The 13,790-nt window shown below is 38.8% G+C and overlaps 1 protein-coding gene across 1 annotated transcript; it reads right to left on the bottom strand.

Moving 5' to 3' along the window:
* Nucleotides 1-3,589: 3,589 nt before the first annotated feature.
* On the bottom strand, nt 3,590-5,284 carry LOC115924136 (ras-related protein Rab-21-like). Its single transcript, XM_030985957.1, has 3 exons — nt 5,231-5,284; nt 4,497-4,713; nt 3,590-3,723 (listed from the first exon to the last, which is right to left on the bottom strand). The coding sequence occupies exons 1-3, from the start codon at nt 5,282-5,284 to the stop codon at nt 3,590-3,592; spliced, it is 405 nt and encodes a 134-aa protein (XP_030841817.1).
* Nucleotides 5,285-13,790: the final 8,506 nt, after the last annotated feature.

The raw sequence follows: 13,790 nt of genomic DNA, 5'->3' as shown, positions 1-13,790 counted from the left end.
AAAGTTCAACCGATCCTGGAAATTCTTTTGGGGGCATGTGCCCCCCCCCCCCCCCCCCCGTGGCTCCGTGCCTGGTGATCACACCAGCGCCAAATATTGAATTTTTCCTGCTCCAGCCTGTTGCTTGAATGATATCGCGGTGAAATTCATGCGAAGTCCCTGAGCCAATAGCCGAGACGAGGAGCGAATACGACGTTAGCACTTCGGTACTCTATCCAGCAAGATGTTGAGGATATGGCTGGTACAGCTGTAAGTTCAAGGTAGATATCATGGATGGGAATTACCCCCCCCCCCCCCCGAAATGTTCTAGCCATCTGTGAATGAACGCGTACCCATCTTTTTAGGTTATTTCTGGCAGTGCTAAAAAAAAATGCACGAATACACGTTGATTGTTGTATTTGAGATTGATGGCGTTTCCCTCGTCATTGGATAGTTTTCGCCATAATAAAAATTGATGATGAGATGAGATTATTTACATTGTCGGGTAGCCTGTGCGGCTAAGGCAAGGCGCCACTCTAACCTGCAGAGAGCGAGAAACATACATCTTTACTCCATGCTTGACTGTGGGGGAACTGCCTGGGATTATGCATGCTAGCTTGCAACCTCAGGTTTCTTTTTGCATATCTATAGCTACATGTTCATTTGCATCTCAACTGTAAACAATAAATACATATTAATAATAAATAATATGGATATTTATATAGCGCCGGTATCCGCCAGGCTCTGATGCTCATGGAGCTTTACACATATTACCCTGGTTGTAGCCGAGCTGCCAAAGTAATTAGAGCTCAAGCATATCAGGTACCCATTTACACCTGGATGGAGAGTGGAAAATGGAGATCAATGTCTTGCCAAAGGATTAGTGCCGCGGCGAGACTCGAACCGCGGACCTTTAGAGCTTGTATATGAAAGAAAGTACATATCTAGGGTTCAGTGACACAAAGACGTAACTCCATATTTTGCCAAAATGAGTATTTGATATCACAATTTTCAGAAAAATGTGGGCTTTCCAAGAAACACAAAGACTAAAATCCACCCAACACCCCATTAAAGTCACTGGCTAGTGAAACATAGACTTAACTCCTTAAGGCCCAAGTGCTCAGAGACACATTACCACTTTTTCTCAAAATGGCCAAAATGGATTTACGTCCTTGTGTCACTGACCCCTCGATATATATATATATATATATATATATATATATATATATATATATATATATAAGCAAGTTTAGTAAAACTGCAATTTCTGACAGTGCTCAACTGTAGGAGCAAATGTATAGGAGTCTGTATAACTCGTACCAATAAAGTGTAACCTTCCAACTCCTATATCTATATATATACATATATTTATGTGCATGTAAAGGAGCTGATATTCACATTGAATAAGGGCTTAACCAATATCAAACCGGAAAGAAAAAGTCTACTGAACCACAGGATGAACAATTAGGTGGATGAAATGGGAAGGCTCAATGTGAAAGGGTCTTTCATCTTCTTGCCACTTCACATTCCCTCTCGCTTCTCTTTCGCTTCTCCTCCTCCGTCTTCTCTGTTTTTTTTCTCTCTCCCTCTCTCTCTCTCTCTCTCTCTCTCTGAGTCTTTTTAATTTGTTTACTTTTCGAGGACCCCCCCCCCCCGATCGTGCCCGGTATCTACATCACAGGCCATCTTTGGATTCATTCTTGTCAATTAAGAACCCATACCATAATGCCTTCTAAAAAATGAAATACGAAATAAAAAATGTCATCATTGGTAATATCATAAATATGTTTTTAATGGATTTACATATCTCCATTATCAAAAATTTTCGTTGACAGAGATATATCATTGATACAGACAGGTACAACGAGTTCGGTTAAGCATGCCATCTTACATTGAAATCATTAATGGATGTATATAGGCCTATATCTACCATCAGATACTAGTGTTACTATCACAAACATCAAACTATACTTATAGGTCTTGATTATTAATTAAATTATAAAAGCATATGCAACTTATTTATATGAATAGACATATACTGTACCACAGGCCTTATGAGCAACGTACTAATCAGAATTATGCTTGATAAAAATCACGTGATGGATGAGGGAGGGGCAACCAAACTTGCCACTAGCTCCACATGCATTCTATATTTGGTTACTTAAAAAAGGAAAGAAAAGGGTTGTAAGGTGGTGGATTTTTCCCTGGAGCACCCAAGTAATGTTTACCTTTAAAAACTGGCAAAATATGAAAATAGCTTCACCAAATATTTTACGAAATATGCTGAAACAACAGACTCTCTCTCCGAAAACTATGGTGGGGCCAATATGGTCCACTGCATCTCAGAATCACTGAATGATTACAAAACAGGCGATACAAAGAACAAGCATACCAACAAGCAATAAAAGCAACAACAAAAAAGAAGGAGGCGAGTATCCATATCTTCTACTTTTAAAGGCTTGAAGCCCATTATCTGAAATGTTTCCAACAACATGAACAGAGAGAGAGAGAGAGAGAGAGAGAAAGAGCGTTCCATAGAGTACGAAACATCGCCCTCTTTCACCTGCTTATTTATGTGTTCTCATAAAGGTGGGGGATTCTCCCTAGCCGTAGGAAAGGAGTGTAGCCCCGTATCCTCTCGATATTGACATTTCTAGGACCTTGAAAGGCCGTGTAGTTCGTTGGGCAATACCTTATTTGATGGATACCCAATATCATAACTCATTATTCACAGACTTAAAGTCAGTCATTAACTAAATGACGTCATGTTCTAGCTTAAGTCAAATGAAATTTTTTTAATAGAATTTTTAACGAAATTTTGACCCCTTTCAGGACCCAATAAATTGAATACACTGCAACTTTTATTTCAGTACCACAGTCCTGATTATGTATATTATGATAAATGTCTCCTTAAATATAGAAGACTGACTGCTTCCTCGATCCATCTAATAAATGATAATGAAAAACAATAAATTAAAAAAGACAATGTTGCCCCCCCCCACTCTCTCTCTCTCTCTCTCTCTCTCCCCTCTCTCTTCCACCTTCCTCCTCCTATTCACCCTCCCCCAATTTATATTTACTATAGGGCATTTTTCCCATTCTAAGTAAGTTTACATCGCACTGTTCATTGGCAAGAAATCTTGAAAGACATTATGTTCCGGGAGCAATGGATGCGGGTATTTTTTGGCGTATAATGTTAGGGTGAGGCTGGTTAGAAATTAAGAATTCGGTTAGTGAAGAATATGTAGCGTGGAACAATAATCATTGCCGCCAGAGCATAATTTCGCAGAATTCAGTTTAAGAAGTCTTAAGAAATATGGATAATAGCAATGATTTTTTCGTTTTAATTCCATGTAAATCTTGAGCCATGACATCAGATTTCTTCTTGACGCATGCAGAAAGCTTTGATAAAGTCTGACAATAGCTGTTTGCAAAGAGATTAATCAGTGTAAGGAAAATTTCAATATCCTGTTGTATTACCTGTATAGAAATCATGTTCGGTCGAAATAAAAGGTTCGCATATTTCAAAGGCGATGTATAAGGCTACTGAAATTGCTTTTACGTTGATTTTAGAAAGCCTTTGCGATCTAGTTTGATTATGTGATCAATTTTACTGACATCGACATGGACCGCGATGACCGCCGTTGTTTCCATCGGAATTGGTGGAGTTTGAGACATCGACCGTACTCTGACGATTCTTGCATCCAGTTTCTTTTATTGAACTCTTCTTGAGCTCTTCTTGACCTGTTAGGAGTACAGGAAATGAAAGGGGATAGTTAAGAACATAACTGATTTTAAAAGAAGAAAATGTCAAGGGGCAAATACCAGTGAGCTTTTATGTGCAAATGTTTCATCATCATAGACGTATACTTTTTTCTTTAAAACTAACTTACTGAAAAGTTTTTAAGAATTTATATTTTTAGGAACCTTTATCAAATCTAAAGGTGAGAAGAAGGCAATGTTTTGCCTTTTGCTTAAATAAGCGGATACAGGAAAGGACAGAACCCTACCACTCCAAAGAAAAATGGTAGTCACTCTCAGGGACGCTTCCTTGGGGTTATGGACTAGATCTAATCTTTCCTCCGATTCCCCTATTTTCTGGAAATCCACCTCTGCCTTGTCGTTTCCCAAATTCGCTTGATGTGAAAGAACAATACGAGACGAGATAATAATAATAATAATAATAATAATAATAATAATAATGGGTTCTTGTACAGCGCTCATGTCAGTCAGATTTGACCCTCCTGGCGCTCCCGATTATTACCCTGGCTTTAGCACGGCTGCCATACGGCGCTCTATGATTTAATATGATTAAAATTATGTAAAATGTTGTCATTTATTGATCAACTGGGCCACATTTTATCAAGAGTACTGTTGTGAAAATAGCATATGCAATCGTTTGCTAGCTTGCCGTCGATTAGGATAAATGTCAACGTGTAATCGCCCGGGGTATAGGTCTGGAAATACAAAGAATAGGTGATACAGAAATGGCAAATGGCATTTCTCGAAATACTTACAAATATGATAGAAGATTTCTTCGACACCCTGGCCAGTCTTGGCGCTGGAATGAAAGTGAAACACTCCTTTGGTTTGGGCGTAACTCTCTGCCACTTCCCGGTCGACAACACGGCATGATTCAAGATCTGCTTTGTTTCCAATCACATAAATCAAGATTTCCTCAGGACCCTTACTCCTTAGCTCTGAGATCCAGTAATCAACCTCATCAAACGAATTCTAAATGTGTTTTTTTTTCCATAAAAAGAAAGCAAAAAGAAACGACCTTGACATTTGCTGCTATTTTTCATTTGGGCAGTTGTCCCTCCCCCAATGATATTGCGTTGGTATCTTGTTTGCACTGAATAGCCTTACCCCTTACATCGCATAAGAATGTCGATTTTCCATCAAAAGAAATATAACAAGAAAACGAACAAGAAGAAGGAGAAGAAGAAGAAGCAGAAGAAGAAGAAGGAGAAGAAGAAGAAGAAGAAGAGAAGAAGAAGAAGAAGAAGAAGAAGAAGAAGAAGAAGATGGAGATGGAGATGAAGATGAAGATGAAGATGAAGAAGAAGAAGAAAAAAGAAGAAGAAGAAGAAGAAGAAGAAGAAGAAGAAGAAGAAGAAGAAGAAGAAGAAGAAGAAGAAGAAGAAGAGTAAAAGGGTCGATTTTTTTGTATGCAGCGGTGGGGCAACATTTTCCCTCCCCGGTGGGATACCTCTTAGCGTCACCTAAGCGAAAACCTGTATTCACTTACCTGATCTGTGATGTCATAAACGATGAGTGCGGCGGCTGCAGCCCTGTACACCATAGGGGCCATTGAACGAAACTGTACGAGACAAATAAACAGGTGATGATAATCATGATAACGGTTTAGTTAAGTTAAGTGAAGATAAGTTATGTTAAGATAAGTTAAGTTAGGCTAAGTTAAGATAAGTTTAAGTCAAGTTAAATTCAGTTAATATGCTGATAGGCTGGGCTAAACCTTAGATGAGGAAAACATGAAATAACATTATGTATTAGATTTAGATGTGTAACGAACATGACACCAAATACTCGACTTACAAGTGTTTATTTATTCCCAGTTTTCTTCTTTCCTGGTATTATCAAGCGAACATAAAATAACGCGTTGTTTGGTAATGGCAGATTGTCTATAGTATTTATTACAGGATTTACAGCTCAGTATAATAATTCCTGCTTTCCGAGGATCAATAAGAATTATGCCACTTAGATATTTTATGACAATTAGGTACACATATACTCGTTTGATGAGAATATTTTCTAATTTTAAGTCATTCCAAAGTTAAATAGGAAATGATGCCAGATCTTTAGAGAATAAGGCCAAAAAAAAAATCATTTGGTTGTCCTCGACCGCCCGCTCGTCATTTTCGGGCCGCTCGTATGTTTTTGATTTTTTTTTAATAAAAATTATATATTTTTTTTTTATTCAATTTTTTTTTTTTTTAATTATTATTATTATTATTATTATTATTATTATTATTTGTTTTAATTTTATTTTATGGGGGAGCAAAGTTAAATGCCAAACATACCATTTTATGCATTTGCAAGGATCGAAATGCGTCCCGTTGCCAGTTTTGTCTTTTCAGTACGCAATTAGGTATTTATTAAACTTGCCATTTTTATTTTTCAAAGTCAAAATGCCGTTCATTCAAATCAGGTTCTGAGCATTCTTAAACTCATTTTAAAGCCCATCTGTACTAGTTTCCAGGAGGGATTAGACCACCCTGCAAGGTCACTGGACAGGTGGTTATCTCATCAAATCAGCTCTCAGTTAATATAAGATAAAGAGGATCATGGGGGACCAATGGTCACCGATTAAGCATTGTTTGCTACATAGAGGGCGCAAGTAGCTGTAAGTAGTACAATGGAGATTAAAAAGGTGCTGTATTTCAAAGCCCAAAATACTTTCTGTGTCGGTCTTGATATTCATTGTACATGAAACTAGTCTTTAACCATATTAAAGTGTTTTGTAGACTTTGTTTGTTTAAATGCTTGACAATCCCAATGATTTTTGATTTTTTTTATGGAAAAAAAAATTTAAAAAATTAAATTTAAAAAAAAGACACACAAAAATGAAGTTAAATTTTTTTTTTTTTTTTTAAATCCACCCGTCCGCCCGCCCCTACTCCAGAAAAGCAATCGAGGACAACCAAACAATTTTTTTTGTTTTGTTTGGGGGGGGGGGGGCCTAATGGTCACCGCGTTATCATTTACTGTTATGAAACAGAATTTTATTCATTTAGTGATGACAACAAATGATAAGAAAATATTTTCCAGGGTCTCTTAAACAGACTTGAAGATGATTGCAATAAAGTATTAGATGAATGAGTTTACACCTAAAATTCTCGATATCGCTAACCAACAAAATCCCTCTTCTCCTCAAGAAAATCTTTAAAAAAATCATAGTTACCCTTTCATGCCCCGCCGTATCCCATACTGCAAAACTATATTCGATGTTCTGAAAGAAGAGTGATCTTGACGAGAAGGCGCCGCTATGATAGGAGAGGGAGAGAGAGAGAGAGATGGAGAGAGAAAGAGAGGAAGAGGGGAGAGAGGGGGAAAGTGAGACAGAGAGGGAGAGATCAGAGTAAGAGAGAGAGAGAGAGAGAGAGGAAGAAAAAGAAAGAGAAAGAAAGAGAGAGGGGGAGAGAGAGATTCAAGGTTTTTGTTTATTTCCACATAATATAACATAATCAAATGAATATGCAATATATACAAATATTAACCAAAGATTCGACAGATGATTATACAATTATTCAAATAAATCATTTAAGATTGGCACGGAAGTAAAACATAGTGGAGGAGTCTATCAAAAAAGCATGGCTTGTATTTTATAGACCCCTTGAGAATAAAAAAGTTACAAGTGCTCTGTAATATAATTAGAAAATATATGTATAAAAATGCTTAGGTAATCATACACCATCCCCTCCTACCCCCACGCTACAAAACAAAAAGGTTGTCTTTAACATTGGTGAATATACACAAAGATTACAGATAATGGAAATAATAACAAATTATAACCTTTCTAGCAGAGAAGAGAATGAGAGAGAGAGAGAGAGAGGGAGAGAAGGAGAGAGAAGAAAGATAGAGAAAATGGAATATGAAGCATGAAGGACGGGGACATTACACACTATGGTTACTTTTGCAATGTTTTGGTCTTATCTTACTAATAGGTTTATCTTCTTTTTTTATTTTATTATTGTTCCAAAAGCTGTTTTCTCAATACATGTTGTCGTTTTAAGGATTGTATCTATCTAGAAGGTACTGTTTAAGTCTACGTTTGAATGAAAAAATAGTAGGAGCTGATTTTTTAATGTTATCATTCAACGAGTTCCATAGCTTGTGGTCCGGCATATATAAAAGTCTTTTGAGCAGTGACGGTTCTGGTCTGTGGTAGATGAAATTGATCTGATTGTCGAGTGGGGTACTTGTGTACTTCATAAAAAAAAAAAAAAAAAAAAAAAATTGCAACAGGTTTTCTGGTAACTGATTTTTTTCTCCAAAAGGTGCATAAAACAACCGAGATTATACAAATTATAATTCATCTATTATTAAGATCTTATTATTATAACAAAGAGTGTTAGTGTGAGAACCATAGGCAACGGAAGTGGGGGAGGGGGCAGGGATGGGGCAGTTGCCCCCCCCCCCAGTCAAGAAAGTGTGGGGGGCAAAACGCTTTTTTTTGTCCCCCCCCCAAAAAAAAAAAAAAAAAACAGTTAAGGAGTAAACATGGTTTGTATTTTTAATCCAAAAGAACGTAACAATAATAAAAACCTGAATTAAATCACATATACAATTCCATTCAAAGAGAAAGGAAAGTTCACAGGAATTCAATTTCATAAACATTGCGCATGCCACCTATACGGTATTTATCAATGGAGGTCTCTATAATAGCGATACGCGCATATCGTGGACATATTGTGCGAGAATGGGAAAGCGTGTCCGTTTTTTTTGTTATAGGGGTGAGAAGACATGAGTCCCTGAACGCTGGCGTACTGATGGGGGAGGTGATGTATTTCTTATTCGAAACAAGTGATTTACAAATGTTGATGTTGTGACATGATTTTCCGGCATTATTTCTACATTTTTTTTGTTGTCATACCTTTTTCTGCGTTTGTTGGAAAATAAGAAATTCCCAAATTACAGTCAGGCAAAATACGCTTATTCAGAAGCCTTTATGTCATGGTCTGCGAAGTAGCTGGGCTCGAGCCCCCTCCCCCCCTCCTTTTTGAAAAAGTATGTTAAAGATGAAAAGAAAGAAAGAGGGAGAAAGTGACCTGCCAATGTCACAAATAAGGTATAAAAAAAGCTCATCTGATCGTAATTAAATGCTTAAAACCCCGGAGCTTACGGGGGCTCCGCCCCCTGGACCCCACCAAGGGACCTAAGACGGGCCCCTGGATGCTCATCTGACCGTAATTAAATACCTAAAACCCCTGAGCTTCCGGGGGCTCTGCCCCCTGGACCCCACCAAGGGACCTAAGACGGGCCCCTGGATGCTCATCTGACTGTAATTAAATACCTAAAACCCCTGAGCTTCCAGGGGCTCTGCCCCCTGGACAACACCAAGGGCTCTAAGTCGGGCCCCTGGATGCTCATCTGACCTTAATTAAATACCTAAAACCCCCGAGCTTCCAGGGGCTCTGCCCCCTGGACCCCGACAAGGGCCCTAAAGCGGCCCCCTGGATGCTCATCTAACCGTAATTAAATACCTAAAACCCCTGAGCTTCCGGGTGCTCAGCCCCTTGCTTGACCCCCTGCGGAGGCTCATGCCCTGGACCCCCACGCCAATTTACGCTCTATCTGATCGATAATACTCCACTTTGAAAAACGTTCCGCGGGACCTGCATATAACGTGTAAGACTGGTGGTGATGCAGATTTTTCGTCTGCCCCCCCCCCCTTCCGAACTTTTTTTTCTCATTACGTCACTGCCCCTGGAATGTGAGCCCCCTGTGATGTTTGCCCCCCCCCCCCCCCAATCCCAAACTGCTTCCGGCGCGCCTGGTGAGAACGATAGCTTTTGTTGCAGATAATTCTCATTAGCCTTTTTTTGTAGCAGTATGAGTTTACTGAGGTTTTGTTTAGTAGATTGGCCCCATGCGAGTATTCCATAATTCAAAATGGATAGGACAAGAGTACAGTTTAATACATGGATGGTGGGCTGTGGGGGAAAATGTTTAATTTTATTTATTTGCACCGATGTTACGTGATGTTACCTTGTTACATAATTGTGTAACATGGGATTTCCATGTCAGACGGTCATCAATTATAATACCAAGGAATTTGGTATTAGTAACCTGGGTGAGTGCATGTGTAATGAGAATGGTAGGTTCAGGGAGTGTAGTAATACTATTGCCAAATATCATAAAATGGGGTTTTATCCAAAAAAAATTAGTGAAAGTTTATTTGCTGAAATCCAAATTGCTACATTCTTAAATTTAGTGTTAACAATTTCGGAGAGCTGGTGTGGATCCTTATTTGTATAAAATAAATTAGAATCGTCAGCAAAGCGTATACATGATAATAGTCTAGATGAAGGATAACAGTCATTGATATGACCATCTGAATAACAAGATTTCCCATAGGAAACTCAGTGTTATTTGCTCTGGCTCCTAACCATTAGGAGCCAGAGCAAATAACACTGAGTTCCTATAGGAAATATATTTATTCAGATGGTCATATCTCAGCCAATACTTAACATATTCAATTGGTTTTCATCATTTGGACATTATTTTTGATGCTCTTTCGGAAAATGAAGAAAAAATAAGGAATATCTCAAAATAGATTTGTTGATGACATCACATTGCCTTAAAATGATGTCACATGTAGCAGTCCAAGTTCTAGTCGTGCAAATCTAATAGTCCCTAACGTGTATGTTGATGTGGACATTAATTTGACGCGACAATATTGATTATGTAATCATGCTCATCTCAGACAAAAGAACATTTTACATTTCTTCAGATTCTTTTCGCTGGGCCAGGGCCAAGAGTCTAGTTTCAGGAAAAGTATCGTGATTTAAGACCAGTTAGAGGAGCAGTGAACAATTGTATGACAATTTGTGTGATATTAGATTAATTATTAAAGAAGTGGACACTGGTGGACGTACATCTGAAAAATAAATATTCTTTACTGTCCTATTATACCTTCTATTCCTTGGAAATGGATAGGATAAATTTTTAAATGAAGTTTAAAATCACTATGTCACAGCCAAGTTTACAGGTTTCTCTTGTAAACTACTTTTAATTTCCTGAAAACTTCATATACGTCAATATTCATAATTATGTACGCCACAACTGCACCTGCATTTCCATGATTTTAAGCAATTCGGTTTCTTTTGCGCATGCATTTTGTACAGTTCCCGGCAAAGTTCCGTTTTTTTTTTTGTTATGGCTGACTGGCGGCGGTCGTGATGAGCTCAAAGCTTGGAAGCATGTACTTTGGAATGTCATTATGATACCTTTGACAGAGTCAGGTGCATAAATATTTTATGGTACCGATCAATGTCCATTTGTAGTAGGTCCATGATAAAAGCAACTATAAAAAAAAGGTAAAAAACAGGTGGATCACCTAAAAACAACAGTTCACTTCATTGTAATTTAAACAAACTGCAAAGGAGAAATATGTAACGTAAGAATTCATTTTATATGAGCGAACCCAGGTGTGTAGACAGGGAAGTCAGTACATGAATAAGTTACATGTAGCTATTTGCTTCATATGCAAAAAGTGTTGTTAAAGGATTTCGAAAATTACAGAGTATATTTGTTTACACATGGCTATTAGTTCGGCTTGCTTCGAACTATGAAGAGGGATAAAGGCATACATCGGTTGACATTGTGATGAATACTACAAATTTGTATCGGTGAGCAAATATATAAAGTTGACCCAAAAGAGTTAGTACACGTATTAATTGTCAATTCAAAATAAATTTGCAGCAGGGATTGTGAAAGAGGAGAGCTATCAAATCTGTTTGTAGTCACCAAGCATGCGCTATTGATTTAGTTGCAGACTGTGTGCTAAGAAGTCAAATTATACGGAGTAGTCAATAAAGAACACGGAATGTGTTTGTATTGATTTGAACTCCAATTATCCTTAGGACGACTAATTTCAACATTTTGGGTCTCTAAATAAGTGATCTATATCAATCAATGCAATAATAGTAAATAGTTAGTAGCAATGATCGTATCAGAGATTATTCGAAATCAAGTAAAGTAATTGTGCACAATGAGTCATCTAACGCATCAATGACAATTAAGCATTTACACGAATATCGTCATATTTGAATAGTTGCATTATTATTGGTGTACATACTACAGAACAAATGCAAGTATATAGAAAACCCAGGTCGGTCACCTTCGAGAATGGCGACAAGCACAATCTTTTGGGAAATTGTCAATTGAATTAACGATATGTAAAAAAGCAATGAAAATGATTCGACCATAGATTTACCAGGTAAACGATTTTAATTGAATTTGGCAGTATAGGTTTTTACAGACTGTGTTTCAGTATTATATAGATAAACATCATCATAGGCGCCGGAAGTGGGGGGCAGGGGGCAGTTGCCCCCCCCCCCCCAGTCAAAAAAGTGGGGGGCAAAACGCATTTTTGCCCCCCCCCCCAAAAAAAAAAAAAAAAAAAAAAAAAAAAAAAACGCCCCCCCCCCCCTCTCCAAAAAAAAAAAAAAAAAACAAACAGTAAAGGAGTAAACATGGTTTGTATTTTTAATCCAAAAGAACGTAACAATAATAAAAACCTGAATTAAATCAAATATACAATTCCATTCAAAGAAAAGGAAAGTTCACAGGAATTAAATTTCATAAAATTGCGCATGCCACCTATACGGTATTTATCAATGGAGGTCTCTATAATAGCGATACGCGCATATCGTGGACATATTGTGCGAGAATGGGAAAGCGTGTCCGTTTTTTTGTTATAGGGGTGAGAAGACATGAGCCCCTGAACGCTGGTGTGCTGATAGGGGGGGGGGGGTGATGTATTTCTTATTCGAAACAAGTGATTTACAAATGTTGAGGTTGTGACATGATTTTCCGGCATTTTTTTCTCCATTTTTTGTGTAAGTCATACCTTTTTATGCGTTTGTTGGAAAATAAGAAATTCCCAAATTACAGTCAGGCGAAATACGCTAATTTAGAAGCCTTTATGTCATGGTCTGCAAAGGCAAAGTGGCTGGGCTCGAGCCCCCCCCCCCCTCCTTTTTGAAAAAGTATGTTAAAGAGAAAAAGAAAGAAAGACGGAGAACAAAAATAAGTGACCTGCCACAAATAAGGTATAAAAAATGCTCATCTGACCGTAATTAAATGCTTAAAACCCTAGAGCTTCCGGAAGTTCTGCCCCCTGGAACCCCACCAAGGGCCCTGAGGCGGACCCCTGGAGGCTCATCTGACCGTTATTAAATACCTAAAACCCCTGAGCTTCCGGGGCTTTGCCCCCTGGACCCCATCAAGGGCTCTAAGGCGGGCCCCTGGATGCTCATCTGACCGTAATAAAATACCTAAAACCCCTGAGCTTCCGGAAGTTCTGCCCCCTGGAACCCCACCAAGGGCCCTAAGGCGGGCACCTGGAAGCTCATCTGACCGTTATTAAATACCTAAAACCCCTGAGCTTCCGGGGGCTCTGCCCCCTGGACCACACCAAGGGCCCTAAGACGGCCCCTGGATGCTCATCTAACCGTAGTTAAATATTAAAACCTCTGAGCTTTTGGGGGCTCTCCCCTCCCCCTTGGAACACGTATATTGCCTTACAGAGGGCCCCTGGATGCTCATCTAACCGTATTTAAATACCTTAAACCCCTGAGCTTCCGGGGGCTCAGCCCCTTGGCCCCCGCCGAGGCTCATGTCTTGGACCCCACGCCAATTTACGCTCTATCTGATCGATAATACTCCACTTTGAAAAACGTTCCGTGGGACCTGCATGTAACGTGTAAGACTGGTGGTGATGCAGAGTTTTCGTCTGCCCCCCCCCTTCCGAACTTTTTTTCTCATTACGTCACTGCCCCTGGAATGTGAGCCCCCTGGAATGTTTGCCCCCCCCCCCAGTCCCAAACTGCTTCCGGCGCGCCTGAACATCATCAAGCAGTCAAAACGTAATAACAATTTTGAAATTTTGTTGACCTTCTAGATAAATATTCAAGACAGAGCTTGGATGGTACATGTAGTTCATCAACTGGATCCCACAGTCTTTCTTTAGGGAAAAGAGAGACTGTTAAGATCCAGATGATTATCAAACAAGATAAAAAAAAAAAAGTAGCAGTAATGATAGGTCACATAGTCACAATATC

This window comes from Strongylocentrotus purpuratus, unplaced genomic scaffold, assembly GCF_000002235.5.
Source record: "Strongylocentrotus purpuratus isolate Spur 01 unplaced genomic scaffold, Spur_5.0 spur5_scaffold_15, whole genome shotgun sequence".
Lineage (NCBI taxonomy): Eukaryota > Metazoa > Echinodermata > Echinoidea > Camarodonta > Strongylocentrotidae > Strongylocentrotus > Strongylocentrotus purpuratus.
This window is presented reverse-complemented; position numbering and strand designations above follow the sequence as displayed.

What these genes read in the sequence shown, in the direction of transcription:
- LOC115924136 (XM_030985957.1), bottom strand. Translation starts at nt 5,284, where the DNA reads ATGGTGTACAGGGCTGCAGCCGCCGCACTCATCGTTTATGACATCACA. An exon ending in TTTATGACATCACAGATCAG is followed by an intron (nt 4,714 to 5,230) that starts GTAAGTGAATAC and finishes AAACACATTTAG; the next exon opens with AATTCGTTTGATGAGGTTGA. An exon ending in AGAAATCTTCTATCATATTT is followed by an intron (nt 3,724 to 4,496) that starts GTAAGTATTTCG and finishes TACTCCTAACAG; the next exon opens with GTCAAGAAGAGCTCAAGAAG.